General features: G+C 44.1%; 1 protein-coding gene across 1 annotated transcript; it reads left to right on the top strand.

The window, feature by feature from the left end:
* The first annotated feature begins 446 nt into the window (after window positions 1-446).
* On the top strand, window positions 447-10,734 carry LOC102310016 (nuclear receptor subfamily 1 group D member 1). The gene is made up of 8 exons (XM_005924848.3): window positions 447-1,262; window positions 6,835-7,146; window positions 7,256-7,344; window positions 7,462-7,606; window positions 8,998-9,563; window positions 9,657-9,842; window positions 9,936-10,146; window positions 10,248-10,734. The coding sequence occupies exons 1-8, from the start codon at window positions 1,244-1,246 to the stop codon at window positions 10,442-10,444; spliced, it is 1,725 nt and encodes a 574-aa protein (XP_005924910.1). The 5' UTR covers window positions 447-1,243; the 3' UTR covers window positions 10,445-10,734.
* Window positions 10,735-15,196: the final 4,462 nt, after the last annotated feature.

Here is a 15,196-nt window from a genome sequence, read left to right as displayed (position 1 = left end):
ATATACTGGTTTCTTGTAAAATACCTGAAAATTCCATACTACGTAACACTGCGTACAGTATAAATACTTCTTTCCTGTAAAATACTTTAAGTTACACCCTTGTTTTAGTGGATCTTCTTGTAAGTATTAGTGGCTAAATATAACTGTATCATAATTTCAAGACTGAGAATCCGTTTAATTCTCAAAGAATTACACAGTGACATCTTCATTTTCTACACTGCACCACCAAATCCCGGAACCAAATCCTTGTGTGTGCGGCAACCTCGGCGAAAACAAATTTGAGTCTCATCCTGAGGTCTGAAGACGATGCCCGAGTGAGACCTCTTCTCCTCTTTCGCCGTCTCTCCCTCGCTTTACCCTCTTATCGCCGAGCCCTGGCAGCTCATTAGCATAAAATGTGTGTCAGTAGGGCAGCGCGAGCTCACATGCAACGCGCACATGCTGCAGAGCTTTGACCAGCATTCCAGTGTCGAACGAGCCCGATGTGCCGTCTCCACGCGGGGCTCTCGGCCAATGAGAAAGTGAGAAAGAGTAAAGAAGAGTGGGGGGTGTGGAGGGAGGAGTGGGGGTGAAATGTTGTCAGAGAGCGTGACACAGAGAGGGAGGAAGAGAAAAGAGAGAGAGAGAGAGAGAGAGACATCCCTGATGCACACCAACAAACAGGAGGGACACACAAAAGGAGAGCAGGGAGGGAAGAAAAAAATGGTCACATTTCTCAAGCACCTGAAAACGTGCTGGTTATTTTCGGACGCGTGTTGCTTATTGATGAGTGTGGGAGTGTTTAAACTACTTCCACTGTGATCATGTTTTCATGGTGACTGTACATGGCAAGCAGCTGAACGCGTTGGGACCACTGTAATTCAGAGAACACCCTTTTACACAGAGATCCGTCTGACATCACACTGTGCAGACAGAGAGTCGAGCTTCCCCGTGCGTCTGTTCACCTCGAGAGAACATCGGGATCAATAAGAGACCTGATCTGAATTGCTTTTAAATAGTTTCTTTATTACTTTTGTTATTTCTTCTTCTTCTTTTGGGCTGGCCGGGTTTTCTCAGGAACCCCAATGCCCTGTGCACGCTGCTTTTGGTCTGAGCTTTGGGATACACTCTACATGCCCTGGCAGTTCATGACTCTTTCACCCGTATCAACAAAACTCCTCGGTGACAAGAAGTGGCAGTCAGTTCAGCAGTAAACGCCTACTGTAATACGGAACAAACGAACAACACCGATCGACTGGGAAACATGGAAAACAGTCCAGGTGGTAAGTAAGCTTTAAATTGTGTGGTCGATGCTGAAAGCTGCTGGCAAGCAGCGCTGTCAGGTTTACTTTGAGGGTAATGGTGCAGGTGAGCTGCATTAGATCAAATATTGCTAATATTTAAGTAATATATAAAGTTTTACTGCCATTTAATTATTATAATTTTTTTTTTTTTTAATTGTCTGTTTGAGTCATGTCAGATCACTGCAGTTATTGGACATGTCTGATGCTTTGGGATTTGTATCCAGTTTAATTGCATCTTATGCTCCTTCTATATGAATGTGTGATATCCAGAAAACTATTTAAGCTATAGGCAGTTGGAGTTTCTGTGCACTGTACTCTTGCCTATGACTGTAATTCAGCTGTGCAATCTCTGGCGTGTTGCCAGGTGCTTCTGGGCTGCGCAAGTCTGAGGATTTTGAGTGAGTGAGCTGAGCTCAGAGAGGGAAGTCCTCTCCTCCAGTCTTTGCGGCGGACTTCCGATTCTCTGCATGTAAACAAACTCACGTGAAGCGCGACCCTGAACGCCCTCTGACCGGGCACGTTGTCATCCCTCAGCCTTCCCCACGTTTGGTCGCCCCACCATTAGAGGCTTATCTGCAGACAGATAAGGAACAATAACGTGCTGACCCACCCGCGTTGCGTCCGCGTTTTTTTGGATCTTAAAGTTCTTGCTCCCAAAACCACTTCTGGATGTTTTCATCCAATGGGAGGTTGTCAACTAACAAACATGTGATTCATTAGAAGTTTGCTGGTTACAATCGTGGCACTTTCCCCCAAACACAAGTGAGGAGGCGATGTCAGGGAGGAGTCACGCCCACTGCTCCACAAACATGAAATCTGTGCCAAATTCTCCTTCCACACTGGCTCCAAGAGCCGCGCTTGGAGTAAACATGTAGTTCTGCCAGCCCCTGAATCACGATCTAAATGTAGCGAGAGCTGATGATGAATGAACAGATCATATCTGACTCATGAAATCGATAAGAGTTAAACCGCCTATTTACTCCGTGGCTCACTGGCTGAGAGCGCCATTGTTATAGGCGAACAGATAGATAAAAAAGCAATAAAGCAGTGACGCTCTATTGATATAACGCTTTAAACCATTACAGCAACTTCACGCTGCACCTAGATCTCACGATATAATTTAAATCTAAACATCACGGGCATAGGTCTTTGGTCGACTGTGGCCATGGCCGTGCACCCTGGGTAAAAAACAACACATAAAAAACCCGTTCGTGATGTTGCGAATCATGCACCTGATTTTAATACGCAGCCACCCCGCCTCGAGCTGACAGCACGTGTACACAGCCTCAGTATCCACGTGCCGCGCATGATTCCAAGTACACTGCTCCTCTCACGGTTGTTCCTCTCTGTCGCGCGCACTGTGCGCGCGCTCAGCTCACACGGGGATTCCTCTTTATTCGTTGGTAGATTGGTCAGTGGGTCAGAGGGGTTTAACCAGCCTTCTGTCTCATATTAGTTACTATAGCTGATTTTAAATGTTCATTAGTAATTAAAAGGAGCGTCCTTTTTTGGGGGGTAGCCTATCACAGGACGTGGGATGTGAAAGAACATATTAACCTACATTTGCCAGCATCAACTAGTTTTTTGGGTGACAAGGCCAAGCCGTTTCAATTACACTCTGGTATTTCTGTTTGGGCGGTGTAATGGAACAAAATAACATGATAAATACCAGACTGAAGTCATTATCATAGGGGCACTGAGCAGTTGTCACATGAACTAAGGCTAACCTTCACAATGTTGTCAATGAAATGATAAAAAGGTCACGTCAACATGGACTGTTGATTGTTTTTCTTTTCATTCAGAATAAATAAAGTTGTTTAGATTGGTGCTTTGATGGGGTGTTGTTGGTAATGACAGCACATAAACCCTTTCTGCAATAGAAAGACCAAAGCATGTGAAAGGTTATTTATTTCTAAGGGTTACAGTAAAATCAGATGACACAATAAAACCTGTTCTGACTTCCTTTCACATTGTTTCAATATTATATGGATATTTATTTTAAAGCTGTCTCTATCAATAGTACCTAGTCAACCTTTCTGGATGATTTTCAGTCCATCCATCCATTTTCTTCCGCTTATCCAATTCAGGGTCATGGTTGGGTTGGAGCCTATCCCACCTGTCACACGGAGGGAGGTGAGAGGTGGGGTACAGCCTGCACAGGTTGCCATTCTATAGCAATTCTAACACTCAGAGACAGATAACCATTCATGTTCACAAAATCAGTAAACCTAGACTCTCCAGTTAACCTGACGTACATGTCTTTGCATGGTGGGAGGGAGCTGCAGCACATGTGAGAACCCAAGCAGGCAAGAGGTGAAAATGCAAACTCCACACAGAAAGGCCACAGCTGGCCGGTGGATTCAAACTCAGGGCCTTCTTGCTGTGAGGCAACCATGGCACCACCATGCTGCCCATATTCAGTTTCACAGCAGTCAAATGGAAGATGAGTACTTTAATAAGTGTTCATCGTGTAATTGGGATATAATGTCATGGTATCAACCTGCTTCAGGGTGCCGTGACGTGTTCAACCTCACTCCTTTCAACTGAAAAAGTACCAGAAAGATTGTGGGTGCAGTAGTTGAATGACTAAGCTAATCAGTAGCAGTAAGAATCTGCAATAGGAGTGGTTAATGGTATGACTCTGTGATGAGAATGAATGCAGAGAAACACTGCAGCTGTTCATGACCAGCTCTCATGAACCCTGTAGTCTTCATGGAGTTTTCCTCTCCTTGATCTCAAAGCGTGATTATTGACCAACTTACAAAAAAATGCAACATGTTTAAGCAGATGAATGCATATGTTGGGCACTAGCAGGAAAATGAAACCAGATTCATTGTGTTTGATTAAAAAGATGTCACTCCTGAGAATAAATGCTTTTTTTCTAGGCTACATTTGCATTGCTCAGCCCCGAGGATCTACATGTAATCCTTTGAACTTGAGAACTCCTTAAACAAAGTTCAAATTGGGTCAGCCTCTTCCATTATGTTAATTAAAAAAAATCTTCTCAACTGCTTCTAATGTGAAAAAAAAACTGCCCGCTGTTCCTTCTAAGAACTATCCTCCATGACAAACGCTTCATAAATGAGCAGATGACACGAAGCCAGTAGTTGCACGTGGAGGGAGGCTTACTGCCCATGCACAGAGGTAAACGTTCACATGACAGAGGACAGTCAAGTTGCAAATGGAGCATGATTTCCACATTTTCTACGGGCGTCCGTGCATGCCCAGGGGGAGGGAACACACGAGATGGGAAGTCAGAGAGGACTGGCAAAAAAAAAAGAGAGAAAAAAAAAAGGAGGCGGTTGTATTGTTTATTCCGTAGTTCTTGTGGCTCTATGTGTATCCGCAAGTCACATGTTGTAACCTGTGCCTGAGGACAGCGGGGGTGACATTCCCGGAGCTCATTCCGTAGCCCAGTCAAGCCATATTCCAGGAAATCGTTACAAGCGTTCAGAATATGGAATGTTTTTCTACTCGACGAGCGGGGCGGGGTTGTGACTTCTGAGCGTAGAAAGTGGGTGTGGAAGAGCCAGTGTGTCTGCAGCATGTCACCCTGCCCTCCGCAGGTGAGCCACATGCCCAGAAAACTACCTCTCTCACACATCATGCAGAAAAACTTAACAAGCAACATTTGCGTGCGCAGGGAAGTAACCGCCTGCCCAGAGCTGCCACCCCACACACGTCCACACACATACACGCATACCCTGTTGGAGCAGTCAGTGTTGACACGTGTAAGCGGTAGAATTAAGGAGGCACTTAGAGCTAAACAGCAATCCAGCACGTGTTTTCTCAAGAAGAGAAAGCAAAAGAGACAGGGCACACTTTTCTCAAATGATTCCAGGTCCTTGAGAGGAAATGTGCACAGAATTACAGAGCAGACATTCTAATTATATTTACACCGCTTTGGATAATACTGCCACACACAGAGCAGGCATTTTTGACTTTGACTACATTAACCTTTTGGGTGGTATATTCACAGACCTGATACATTACAAGTAGCTTGATACTGACCCACAAGGTATGATCACAATCATAATGTGAGAATATCTGATGCAGTTTCTGGGTGAAGAATTGTGCGTGCAGGAAATGTTACAGTTGGCAGGTCTTCTCGGATACTTGACACAGTGATCTGATAAAAAATGAAGAAGTGGTTCAAACTGTGAGCTAAATACGGGGGGGGGGGGGTACCAAAGAAAGCCTAAATCCATAAATTCTTTAAATTATTTGAAGAGATAATCACTCACTTATATTACCATAAATTAAAACAATTATGGTAGCTTTAAAGGTAGGGAAGATTGCTTGGTGGGTTTTTCCTCCCTCTAGCCTGATTCATCTGAACACGCACACACAAAAAGCACAATGTCAGCCTTTGAAATTGTGTTAAAGTGTGAAAACAGTGACCGGCAACAACGTGACTGTTGCCCTCTGCGCAGTTTCTAGTGACTCAGTGGAATTCATTAACTTGTTCCGTTCCCCGCTTGCTCTCCTCCGTATCTCTAGCCACAGCATTAAAAGCCTTCTCCACTCCAAACGTGATCTGCCCTAGCGCTTGTTATGGCACTGCTGCTGTTGTTGTCTACACGGGACTGCGCAAAGAGCCTTGTGAGCCAGGCGGGAACTGTGTCAAGAGTCCATGTGAGCTCCTGGTCAGGTGGCTGGCGGATAGATGGGTCTGCAGGCCCGGAGCCGGAAAGGGGAGGGAGGAAGGGAGGAGGATAAGAGAAAAAGGGAGGGGGGAAAGGCGGAGGGAGTGTAGAAAAGACTCAGTTCTGAAAGCAAGCATGCAGGGAGCTGGCTGGCTCAGCCTGCACGTGAGGGGCAGTCTTTCATCTTGCGGGGAGGAACACTGTCTGCAAAGGAAAGGGCGGGGGTGGTGGTGGTGACGGAGGGGTTTGGGTGTTGTGTTTAGAAGTAATAGGGCATTTCCAACTTGATCTGATATCCATAAACAAAGGCCTGTTTGTGAACTCTCTGTGGCTCTCATTATGAACATACAGTGACTTACTGTCATAATATGATATGATGTATTTAATGGTGTTCCCTATTCCAGAAGGTTTGGTGTGTGTGATGTGATATATCGTAGGCTATTTTATTAGTTTATGATTGTTTGTGACAGTTGAGAGATGTAGATCTTTAACTAGATGGCATGCTGTGTCTATTTCAGTTACTACCTCTCCTATTTTTCCATCACTCATCAGTAAAAGCATTGTCAAGCAGGTTACTTGAAGGTATGATTCGGCAGGACTTGGGCATTTTTCCCCTTATCTCATTCTTATCAGATTAAAAACTGAAAAGACTGCACAAAAATATCCCGGTCAGAGTTGTTGTTCCTCAAGCTGTCACTTTTCTTTCTTTCTTTTTTTTTTTCTTCTCTTTTCTAAATTGTTCATCGGATCAAATTTCTGTTGTCCCAACAAGGTCAGGGTTTTGTGTCTGTGTTTGCAAAAGTCTGCCAAGTAAGCTCAGATGAAAGCAGATGATTGCTCAACACTTCAACTCTCTACTAGTTTGTGCCTGTGCACTGAGTTTTGGACCCTCTGTGCTCTTTCAGGTGGTGTTATCTTGTACGCTGGCTCGTCTGGAAGTGCCAGTCCGAGTCCTGGCAGCCCGTCAAGTGGATACCAGACCCAGTCGCCCTCCTCCCACTCGCAGCCTTCATCCCCGGAGGGTGTCTCCTTTCAGGAGATCGGAGCCTTGAAGCAAAGAGGGGAGCCAGGGGGAGGAACACCTTCCCCGAAAATGGTCTTTCAGTTTCCCGAAGTTAACAGTGCTCCAGCTGCGCAAATTATGACGGTGTCATCACCGACCTACAACCATCCCACCGTTGCCAAAAGGCCTTGTGGCTTCACTGGCACGTTCACCAGTAAGTACCTACTCGCCACCCTCCTCCCTGTTCTCCTCCTTCCTTGGCCATCAGCAGTTTTTCATTGTGTTTCTTCACCTGACAACCGTTGTGACTTCCTCTTTCACAGAAACTGGAGGTATGGTGCTTCTGTGTAAGGTGTGCGGGGACATCGCATCTGGGTTCCATTATGGCGTGCATGCCTGCGAGGGCTGCAAGGTGAGACCAAAGAAAGGTTATATTATGCCACGTCTTTCCTTTTCATTGTGTACAAAAAACACAATGACACAAAAGACACCCTTCACAGCCTCTATTCTTCCTACCCTCCTTCCGCAGGGTTTCTTCAGGCGCAGCATTCAGCAGAATATCCACTACAAGATGTGTGTGAAGAATGAAAACTGTCTCATCATGCGCATGAACCGTAACCGGTGCCAGCACTGTCGCTTCAAGAAGTGTCTCTCCGTGGGCATGTCCAGAGATGGTGAGAGATCATGTCATTGCATGAAGATATTTAGACATAAGTAAATTCTGATGGATTTATTCCCACCAGTATTTTACACTGGCTTAAACAGTGAATCGTTTTAATCCGCTTTGTACAAGATGCGAAAACAAAGTCCAAATTCATTTCTGTCACAGCTTACAACAAAGGCATAATCCCACTGTCAAAGCCACTTGCCTTACTCCTCATCAAAAAGTTGAATTTTCTACTTATCTCCTTTCCACTATTTCCTCCTCTTGTCTTTGTCCTCCTCTGCCTCCCTTTCTCCTTGCGCTGCTCTCTGATTAATGGCAAGAGGAGCTGGAGAGTCCCAGTAGTCATCAGTCATGTAGAAACTGTGAAAAATACTAGTTTATTTTAGGAAACTGGGGCACAAAGTTGTTGATTACCCTTCCCGTTCGCAGTCACGTACGCTCTTTCCCGACACGGGCATTTCAAATCATTTGAGATTTAATATTATTCTGTCCAGTTAATCACAAAAACATACACTGCTTCAATTTGAATATTAAACATATGATTGCAGGTAATCAGCTTTTGTGTGTTATTTTCACCTTCAGGAGTTAAATCTCCAGGGGAAGATGGCTAAACTAGGTGATAATAAATCACGTTTTTTTTTTTCTTTCTGGTGCAAACATTTTTAGCTGACCCCCCCCCAAAAAAGCCAGAAGCGAGAAATCAACTGCTAATTCATCAGATTTGAAACATTTATATTTTGTGAATAAGCACACAAAACACCGTAAATGAAAAATACGATAATAACAACATAACGTTCATGGGAAAGGTAGCTCCACCCACTTTCTGGTTTTCGGCTGATGTCTGCGACTCGCCAGCATGAAATTGACTTTTGATCAGCCGCCTTCGACCCTTTGTCTTTTCGGCTCTCTCACCTGCCTTTCCGTACCTCTGACCTTTCCACTCATCACCCACTGTGTCACTCTGCTAATGACACCACGTTTGGTGGTATTGACCCAGTGACCTACTTCTAGAGGAAAAAAAGAGAGAGCCTGCGCTTCACTGAAAGGCAGAAAGAGAAGGACTCGTGAGGGAGGAGGAGGTGGTGTAGCATACAGTGTACTATAAATAGGACTGTCAGTGGAGGTAGGGCATCGAGGTGGGGGGAAGGGAGGAATGTAAAGGCTGAAGAGGAGGATGAAAAGATGGAGGCTTCTGGGTCTGTAGTATGGTGTAACAGCTGTGATGGAGAAAGAATAGTCAGAGACAGATGAGAGATCTTGGGATTAGTAATACATCTAGATTAGAGTTTGAGAGCCACATGTAGGATATTTGTTTGAATGTGAACATTTTACGCATACAAGTGTCAGTGCTGTAAGATGCTAACAGAGATGCTCGTTTCTGTCTGCTTTTGTCCTCAGCTGTGCGTTTTGGGCGTATTCCCAAGCGGGAGAAGCAGAGGCTTTTGGATGAGATGCAGAGCTACATGAACAGTCTCAATGAATCGGCTTCCATGGAAATGGAGGTGTCACCTCCTCCCGATGCGCCGTGCAGTCCACAGAACCAGACGATTGAAGGAGCCGGCTCCATAATGCAGTCTTACCACGGTAACGAGAAACCACTCAAGATGGCTGCTGGCAACGGCAACCTTGGCGCTTCCTCTTTCCAGAACAGCGCGGCGCAGGAGCCTGCCCTGTTGCACGCGACTGCCCAGACGCAGCACGCAGTTCAGGTGGAGCAGGCGAACCTGACAGCTAACTACCACGTCCCCCCTAACTTCCCCGTCCCACCTACAGGCAGCGAAAGCACCACCAACGCAAACGTCGACAACGCCAAGTACACGTTCTCCTCCAATCAGAACCAGTGTCCTGTCAGCGGTAACATGTCGTCTCAGGGCTACGCAGCCAATCAGAACGGTTTCCCAGCCAGAGAGTCCTCAAACCAAAACCAGTGTCCCTGGAAGCTGAACGGAGGAGCCAAGGTTCTGGTGAGTCTCCCTCTCCTTTTGACTCTATGAAAGCCTTTTTAAATTCCAGTCAATAAAATGCCCATAATGCTTCTCTTTCTCTGTCTTCTGCAGGCATGCCCACTTAATTCATGTCCTGTGGCTCCGGCCAGTCGCTCCAGTCAGGAGGTGTGGGAGTCTTTCTCCCAGTGCTTCACCCCTGCTGTTAAAGAAGTGGTGGAGTTTGCAAAGAGCATCCCAGGCTTCCAGAATCTCAGCCAGCATGATCAGGTCATGCTGCTCAAATCTGGTACTTTCCAGGTATGCCTCTTTGAATACGATTTGTGTCTTTGGGGCTTTTCTTTTTACGTTTCTTTTTCCCTCGATGCTGAACTGCTCTTGTTTTGCTGACAGGTTCTCATGGTGAGGTTCTGCTCACTGTTTGACCCCAAAGAGAGGACGGTGACCTTCCTCAACGGACAGACATACTCACTGGCATCCTTGAGAGCCCTTGGTATGGGCTCATTATTGGATTCCATGTTTGATTTCAGTGAGAAGCTAGGATCTTTGGGTCTGGAACCAGATGAGATGGCACTTTTTATGGCTGTCGTGCTCGTATCTGCTGGTAAGAGTCACGCAGCTATGTGCATACAAGCTCATACTTCTCACACAAACACATTTCTTATGTCTAATGCTACTTTGTTTGCTCCTTTTTTCTTTTTTTAGATCGCTCTGGTATAGTGGAGGTTGGCGCAGTAGAGCAATTGCAGGAGAATCTAATAAAAGCTCTGCGTTCACTCATCACCAGTCGCCGCCCAGACGACAGCACACTCTTCCCAAAGTTGCTGCTTCGTCTGCCGGACCTGCGCACCCTGAATAACCAACACTCTGACAAGCTTTTAGCTTTCCGCATAGACCCTTGAGTTCAGACAGCTTAATGGGGTAACTGCCTTTGGGAACCGCCTTACTCCATATGCAGGCCTGGCTTGCTACTTTCCCTACACCGGCCGCTGCATGATGGACGGCAATTTTGAGAGATCTCCCAGGTCTGATGTTCCAAGAGAGCCGGGGAAATATGAGTGAAGAACGCAGGCAGAGCAGAAGGAGGTGGAAGCTGATGAACATAAACCGATCTGTGCTCCAGTTGCTTCCAATTGGACTGCTAGAAAACTGTTAAAACTGTAGAGTTCTTCCTTGAGTTTTTCAAGACAAAGTCAAACCACCGTCGCTTCTCCCTCTTGGAGTTTGTTTTTGATGTAAAGACCAAAAAAAGAAGGGCGAGCCCGTTGATCCTCACCAGACTTTTTTTTTGTTATCTCACAAAGCTAACGGAAAGGAAGCACATACTTTTTTGCCCTGAAGAAAAAAAAAAAAGGACAGACATTCACCAATAATGATCTCTTACTGTAAATTCCTGCCACAAATGTAAAGGCACTTTTCATACATTGAGAAACCTCTGAAATCAATAAATAAATATATATATATATATATATAGCAATAGAAATGTTTAACACAGTTTGTGTTTGCCCTGTTGAAATGACATAAGCTATTTTCACATCATGTTATCATGTGAGGAATCTTTATAGAAAAAAAATCACCCATTTGTGATTGAGAGATGTATACCATTTTTACGAAAATGAGACTGAGGTGCAATGTATTTGTACGCGGTGATCAGGGAGAAATTATTGGTCATTTTAGACCATGTCTGATGGCTTATATGATAAGATGTTCTGTTGTAAATTTTGTACAGGGCCGTTATTCTCGGTTTGTACCGGCGTTTGTTTGCAGATTCTTGGATATGTAAATGAAATTAGTATGGAGATTATTGTATGATGTCACACATGATTGATTTCTCTACAGGACGCCGCGTCTGAACGATGTGCTCCGAGTATAAACTTTTTATTTGAATATATAGCGTTGAAATAAATGTATTGTCAACGGACAGCATCGGCCTGTGAATATTTTGTAAATGTTTTATGGTTACGCCATAGATTACCATTATTAAATAATGTTATATAGCATCTTCTCCTTGTTCTCATCTCTTTTCATTTTCCTCCTTAATGCGATGCCGAGACATACCATACAGCCGTAGCCTAGCAACAGATGCAATGAGCCAATCGTGCTTCAGGTCTGAGAGCCACTGGGGGCTTTTATAATAACAAGAAACACCACTTGATTTTTGAGTGTGTGTGATAACAAGTGAATGTAATTCCAAAGACTTATGGGAATACTAGGTGTTGTTCTTTGCTGAGAGAACACAGCGACCTTTTGCAGAGACGAGATGATAAGCAAACTGAAAGAGATAAACTGGATTCTGGTGAAGGATGAATGCAAATGTAGGACTAACAAGGCAGTTGGATCAAAATGCTCTTCATGAGTAAAGTCTTGTTACCAGACACGAGGAGAAATCATATTGATATAAACATTTAGGAGCAAGTTCCATAAACTGCAGCTCTGCCTTTAATAAGGCTCCATAATGTGCACAGTCACTGGCATTGCTTGTTTTAAAAGGAAATGATTTAGACAGTGCGTCACACCCAGAATCATGCATCACAATAGCACAGCTTCAATTATATTTCTAGGTCTGACAGGCTTTTGACTGACTCGTGTATTTTCGAAACAAACATACTAAAGAAGCTGTGACTGCTTATAAGAATATAGCAGTCACGGATCCAACAGTAGTTCCACATTAGGTGAAAAAAATAGCAATAGTACACATTTTCCTCGGTGCCAAAAAATGAAAAATGAGTACGAACCAGAAGCTGACATCTATTTATCTACGAACGCACCTGCACTTTTACTGTCATTGATCCATCAGAAAAAAATACTGGAAGTCTGCAATGAGGAGAGCCTATAGTCCCTAGGGGTGCTTTGTTCCAGTCATGCCCATAAATCATGTTGGTCTACGCCTGCCGCCTACTGGACAGCACAGTAACGGCAGGAGCACGTTTTAGCCTCCCACTAGATGTGTTACAAGTTGTAACACATCTGTCATATGATAATCGTACAAAAATACTGAATGGGCTGCAAGACCATCACCAAAAAGCTTGGTGAGAAGGTGACAACTGTTGGTGTGGTTATTTGGAAATGGAAGAAATATAAATTCGCCCTTCAATCCCCCTCAGTCTGAAGCTCCATTCAAGATCTGGGGTGAGGATGATCAAGAGCAAAGTGGTGCATCAGCCCAAAGGAGGAACGAGGACCTTGCTAAAAATCGGAAAGCAGTTGGGACTGCAGTCACCAAGAATACCATTTGTAACACTACATTTTAATGCATTCAAATCCTGCAGCGTCCGCCAGGTCCCCTGAAGAAGTACAGATCCGTCTTAAGAAAATATAGCGGTCAGATGAAACCAAAATCAAGCTCAACACCATCCCCACAGTCAAGCATGAAGGTGGAAACATTATGCTTTGGGACTGTTTTTCTGCTAAGGGTACAGGATGACTTCACTGCATTATGGAGTCAATAGACTTTAAAATCTTGGACAAGAACTTCCCTCCTTCAGCCAGAACATTGAACATGGGCCATGATGAGTCTTTACAGTTACAGCCAAGGCAACAAAGTCTCAAAAGAAGAAGACGAAGGATAAGAAGTGGCCTAGCTGATCTCCAGACCTCTGGAGGTCAGTCTGTTATAACGCTGGACACTGGGGATAGCTCAGGATGATTCTCATTAGGCTAATGTAACTGCTTTATATAAGAATAACCAGCGTGTTCACAGCCATAGCTAGCACTATAGCCACAATAAGCCATAGCCACCAGATTACCCATAGGCAAAGCAAAATGACTGCCCTAGAAACAACAGTTTAGGGGGGGAAACAGTTAAAGTTTTACCTTTGGTAAATCATCTGCAAGGTTTTGGTCACATAATCTTCTCCCGAAGGCTGAAAGTGCTCCTCCATCATACTTTCATTTTTACCAGGCAGATTAATCAAATTGAAAGTGGGCTGTTGTTTTCCTTTCCTTTTTCACTTTGTTATTATGTAACAGAATTAAAGAGCCCACAGAAACCCTTCCACCTACAACTTCACAAAATGATGACTTTAGTCTGCTGATAAAATCGGTGCTTCCTAATCATACTTAGTAAACCCTGCAGGAAAACCGTATTTTCGTTTTACTTCCTTACTGTCCATTTCAATTTACAAACATCTCTGCAAGCAGTAATCACAGCCGAGATTTCCTTTTAAATGTTCCCAGTTGTTTCAGTAATAGCAAATCATGCAAGGCCAACAACATTAGAAGTCTGGAGGTTTAGGTTGAGCCTAGACTAGACTACATCCTCTCACATCACGATTTGAAACAAACGGAACATACTGTCTCACCCCCCTCTCTCTCTTTCTGGTTGACTTTTCTCTGGGGAATAAAAACAGAAAGCTTGTAAAAGTCTGGTATTTACTTTGTCAGTGATGCAGGTCTGGCCGCCACATGGGACATATTTCTCTTGGCTTCTTTCGCCATCTAGTGGTCACAGGAAACTTTGACGTTAGAATTTGTATGGAGTGAATCTGGGATTGTTGCCCCCAAGCGGCCGACAGACTGTCCTCTGTTGTGTCTTTGTAAACGACCATCTCCCTGTCTCTCTCTTTTCTTTTAGCATTGTGTTATTGTGCTCTGTTTTAGGGAATAGCAAAATCAGAATAGTTTTATTATCATGATTTTTTCCCCAAACATTTATGACATTACAATGCAAAAAAATATGAAACAAATTCATCACCATCAATCATCCTTGGCTGCAGTCAAACAAGCTCCATCACTCTTAATATATAGTATATAGTGTACCTCCAACCTTTCTATTATTATATGTTTTCAAATGCTCCAGCTACCCATCTCACGGGCCCACCTTCGGACTGATGGCACTCCCTTTCACTTACAAACTGCCTAGAAGAATCTGCTTTGCTCTCATAATACTAGACTGAATCCAACTTCTTTTCTTTTCATTTTTTTCTCTGTTTTATTTTTGTTGTTGTTCCTGCCTGCTAATGTAGCAATCAGAATTATTGACTGACGGCCAAAAAAAAATGCCAAACAGATTTACTTTCTCAAGTGGACCATTTGCTATAATGAATGCATGGATGGTCTCCTTCATAGTCATTTTTTATCAGAACTTTATTAGGATTTTATGAGTTATTACAATCACAACGGGCAAGACTGAGTGATTGAAAGGAAAAATAGTAAAGAACGAGAAGTTGGGGAGAAAGTTGACAGAAGGACAGGGAGAGAAAAATAGTAAAGGAGAGGGAGGGAGAGAGAACATCTGCTTCAACACCTGCTGAAGGAAGAAGCAGAAACAAAACAACAAAAACAAAAACACAGCAGAGAAACCATGTTAACAAGCAACATATGGATAAGTAACAGCAAACAATAAATGTTACTGAACAGCACACAGTACTACTAACAGAAGATAGTGCGTGTCTGAGTACCTGTTTGTACACCTTTGTGCACACCTGTGAGTGTCAATGCGCTTGTGTTCAAGGTTTCTTCATTTAAGTGTCTGATTGTGTGTGAGGGGAACCAGGGCCACAGACATTCAGAGGCCCCCCAGAGCACAAGAGCCCCAGGAGGACCACCACAGTGACAATTGTGGACCCCAACCAGAGAAGACGAGAGGAGAGCCCCTGGAGAGGAGTCACCCAGCAGCCACAGTGTAGAAGCCCAAGGGGGCTGTGGCGACTGGC

The sequence above is a fragment of the Haplochromis burtoni genome, unplaced genomic scaffold, assembly GCF_018398535.1.
Source record: "Haplochromis burtoni strain Fernald_Lab_line unplaced genomic scaffold, NCSU_Asbu1 Contig_79, whole genome shotgun sequence".
NCBI classification, from domain to species: domain Eukaryota; kingdom Metazoa; phylum Chordata; class Actinopteri; order Cichliformes; family Cichlidae; genus Haplochromis; species Haplochromis burtoni.
Note: the sequence above shows the minus strand (reverse complement) of the source record. Positions and strands in the feature narration are given on the sequence as shown.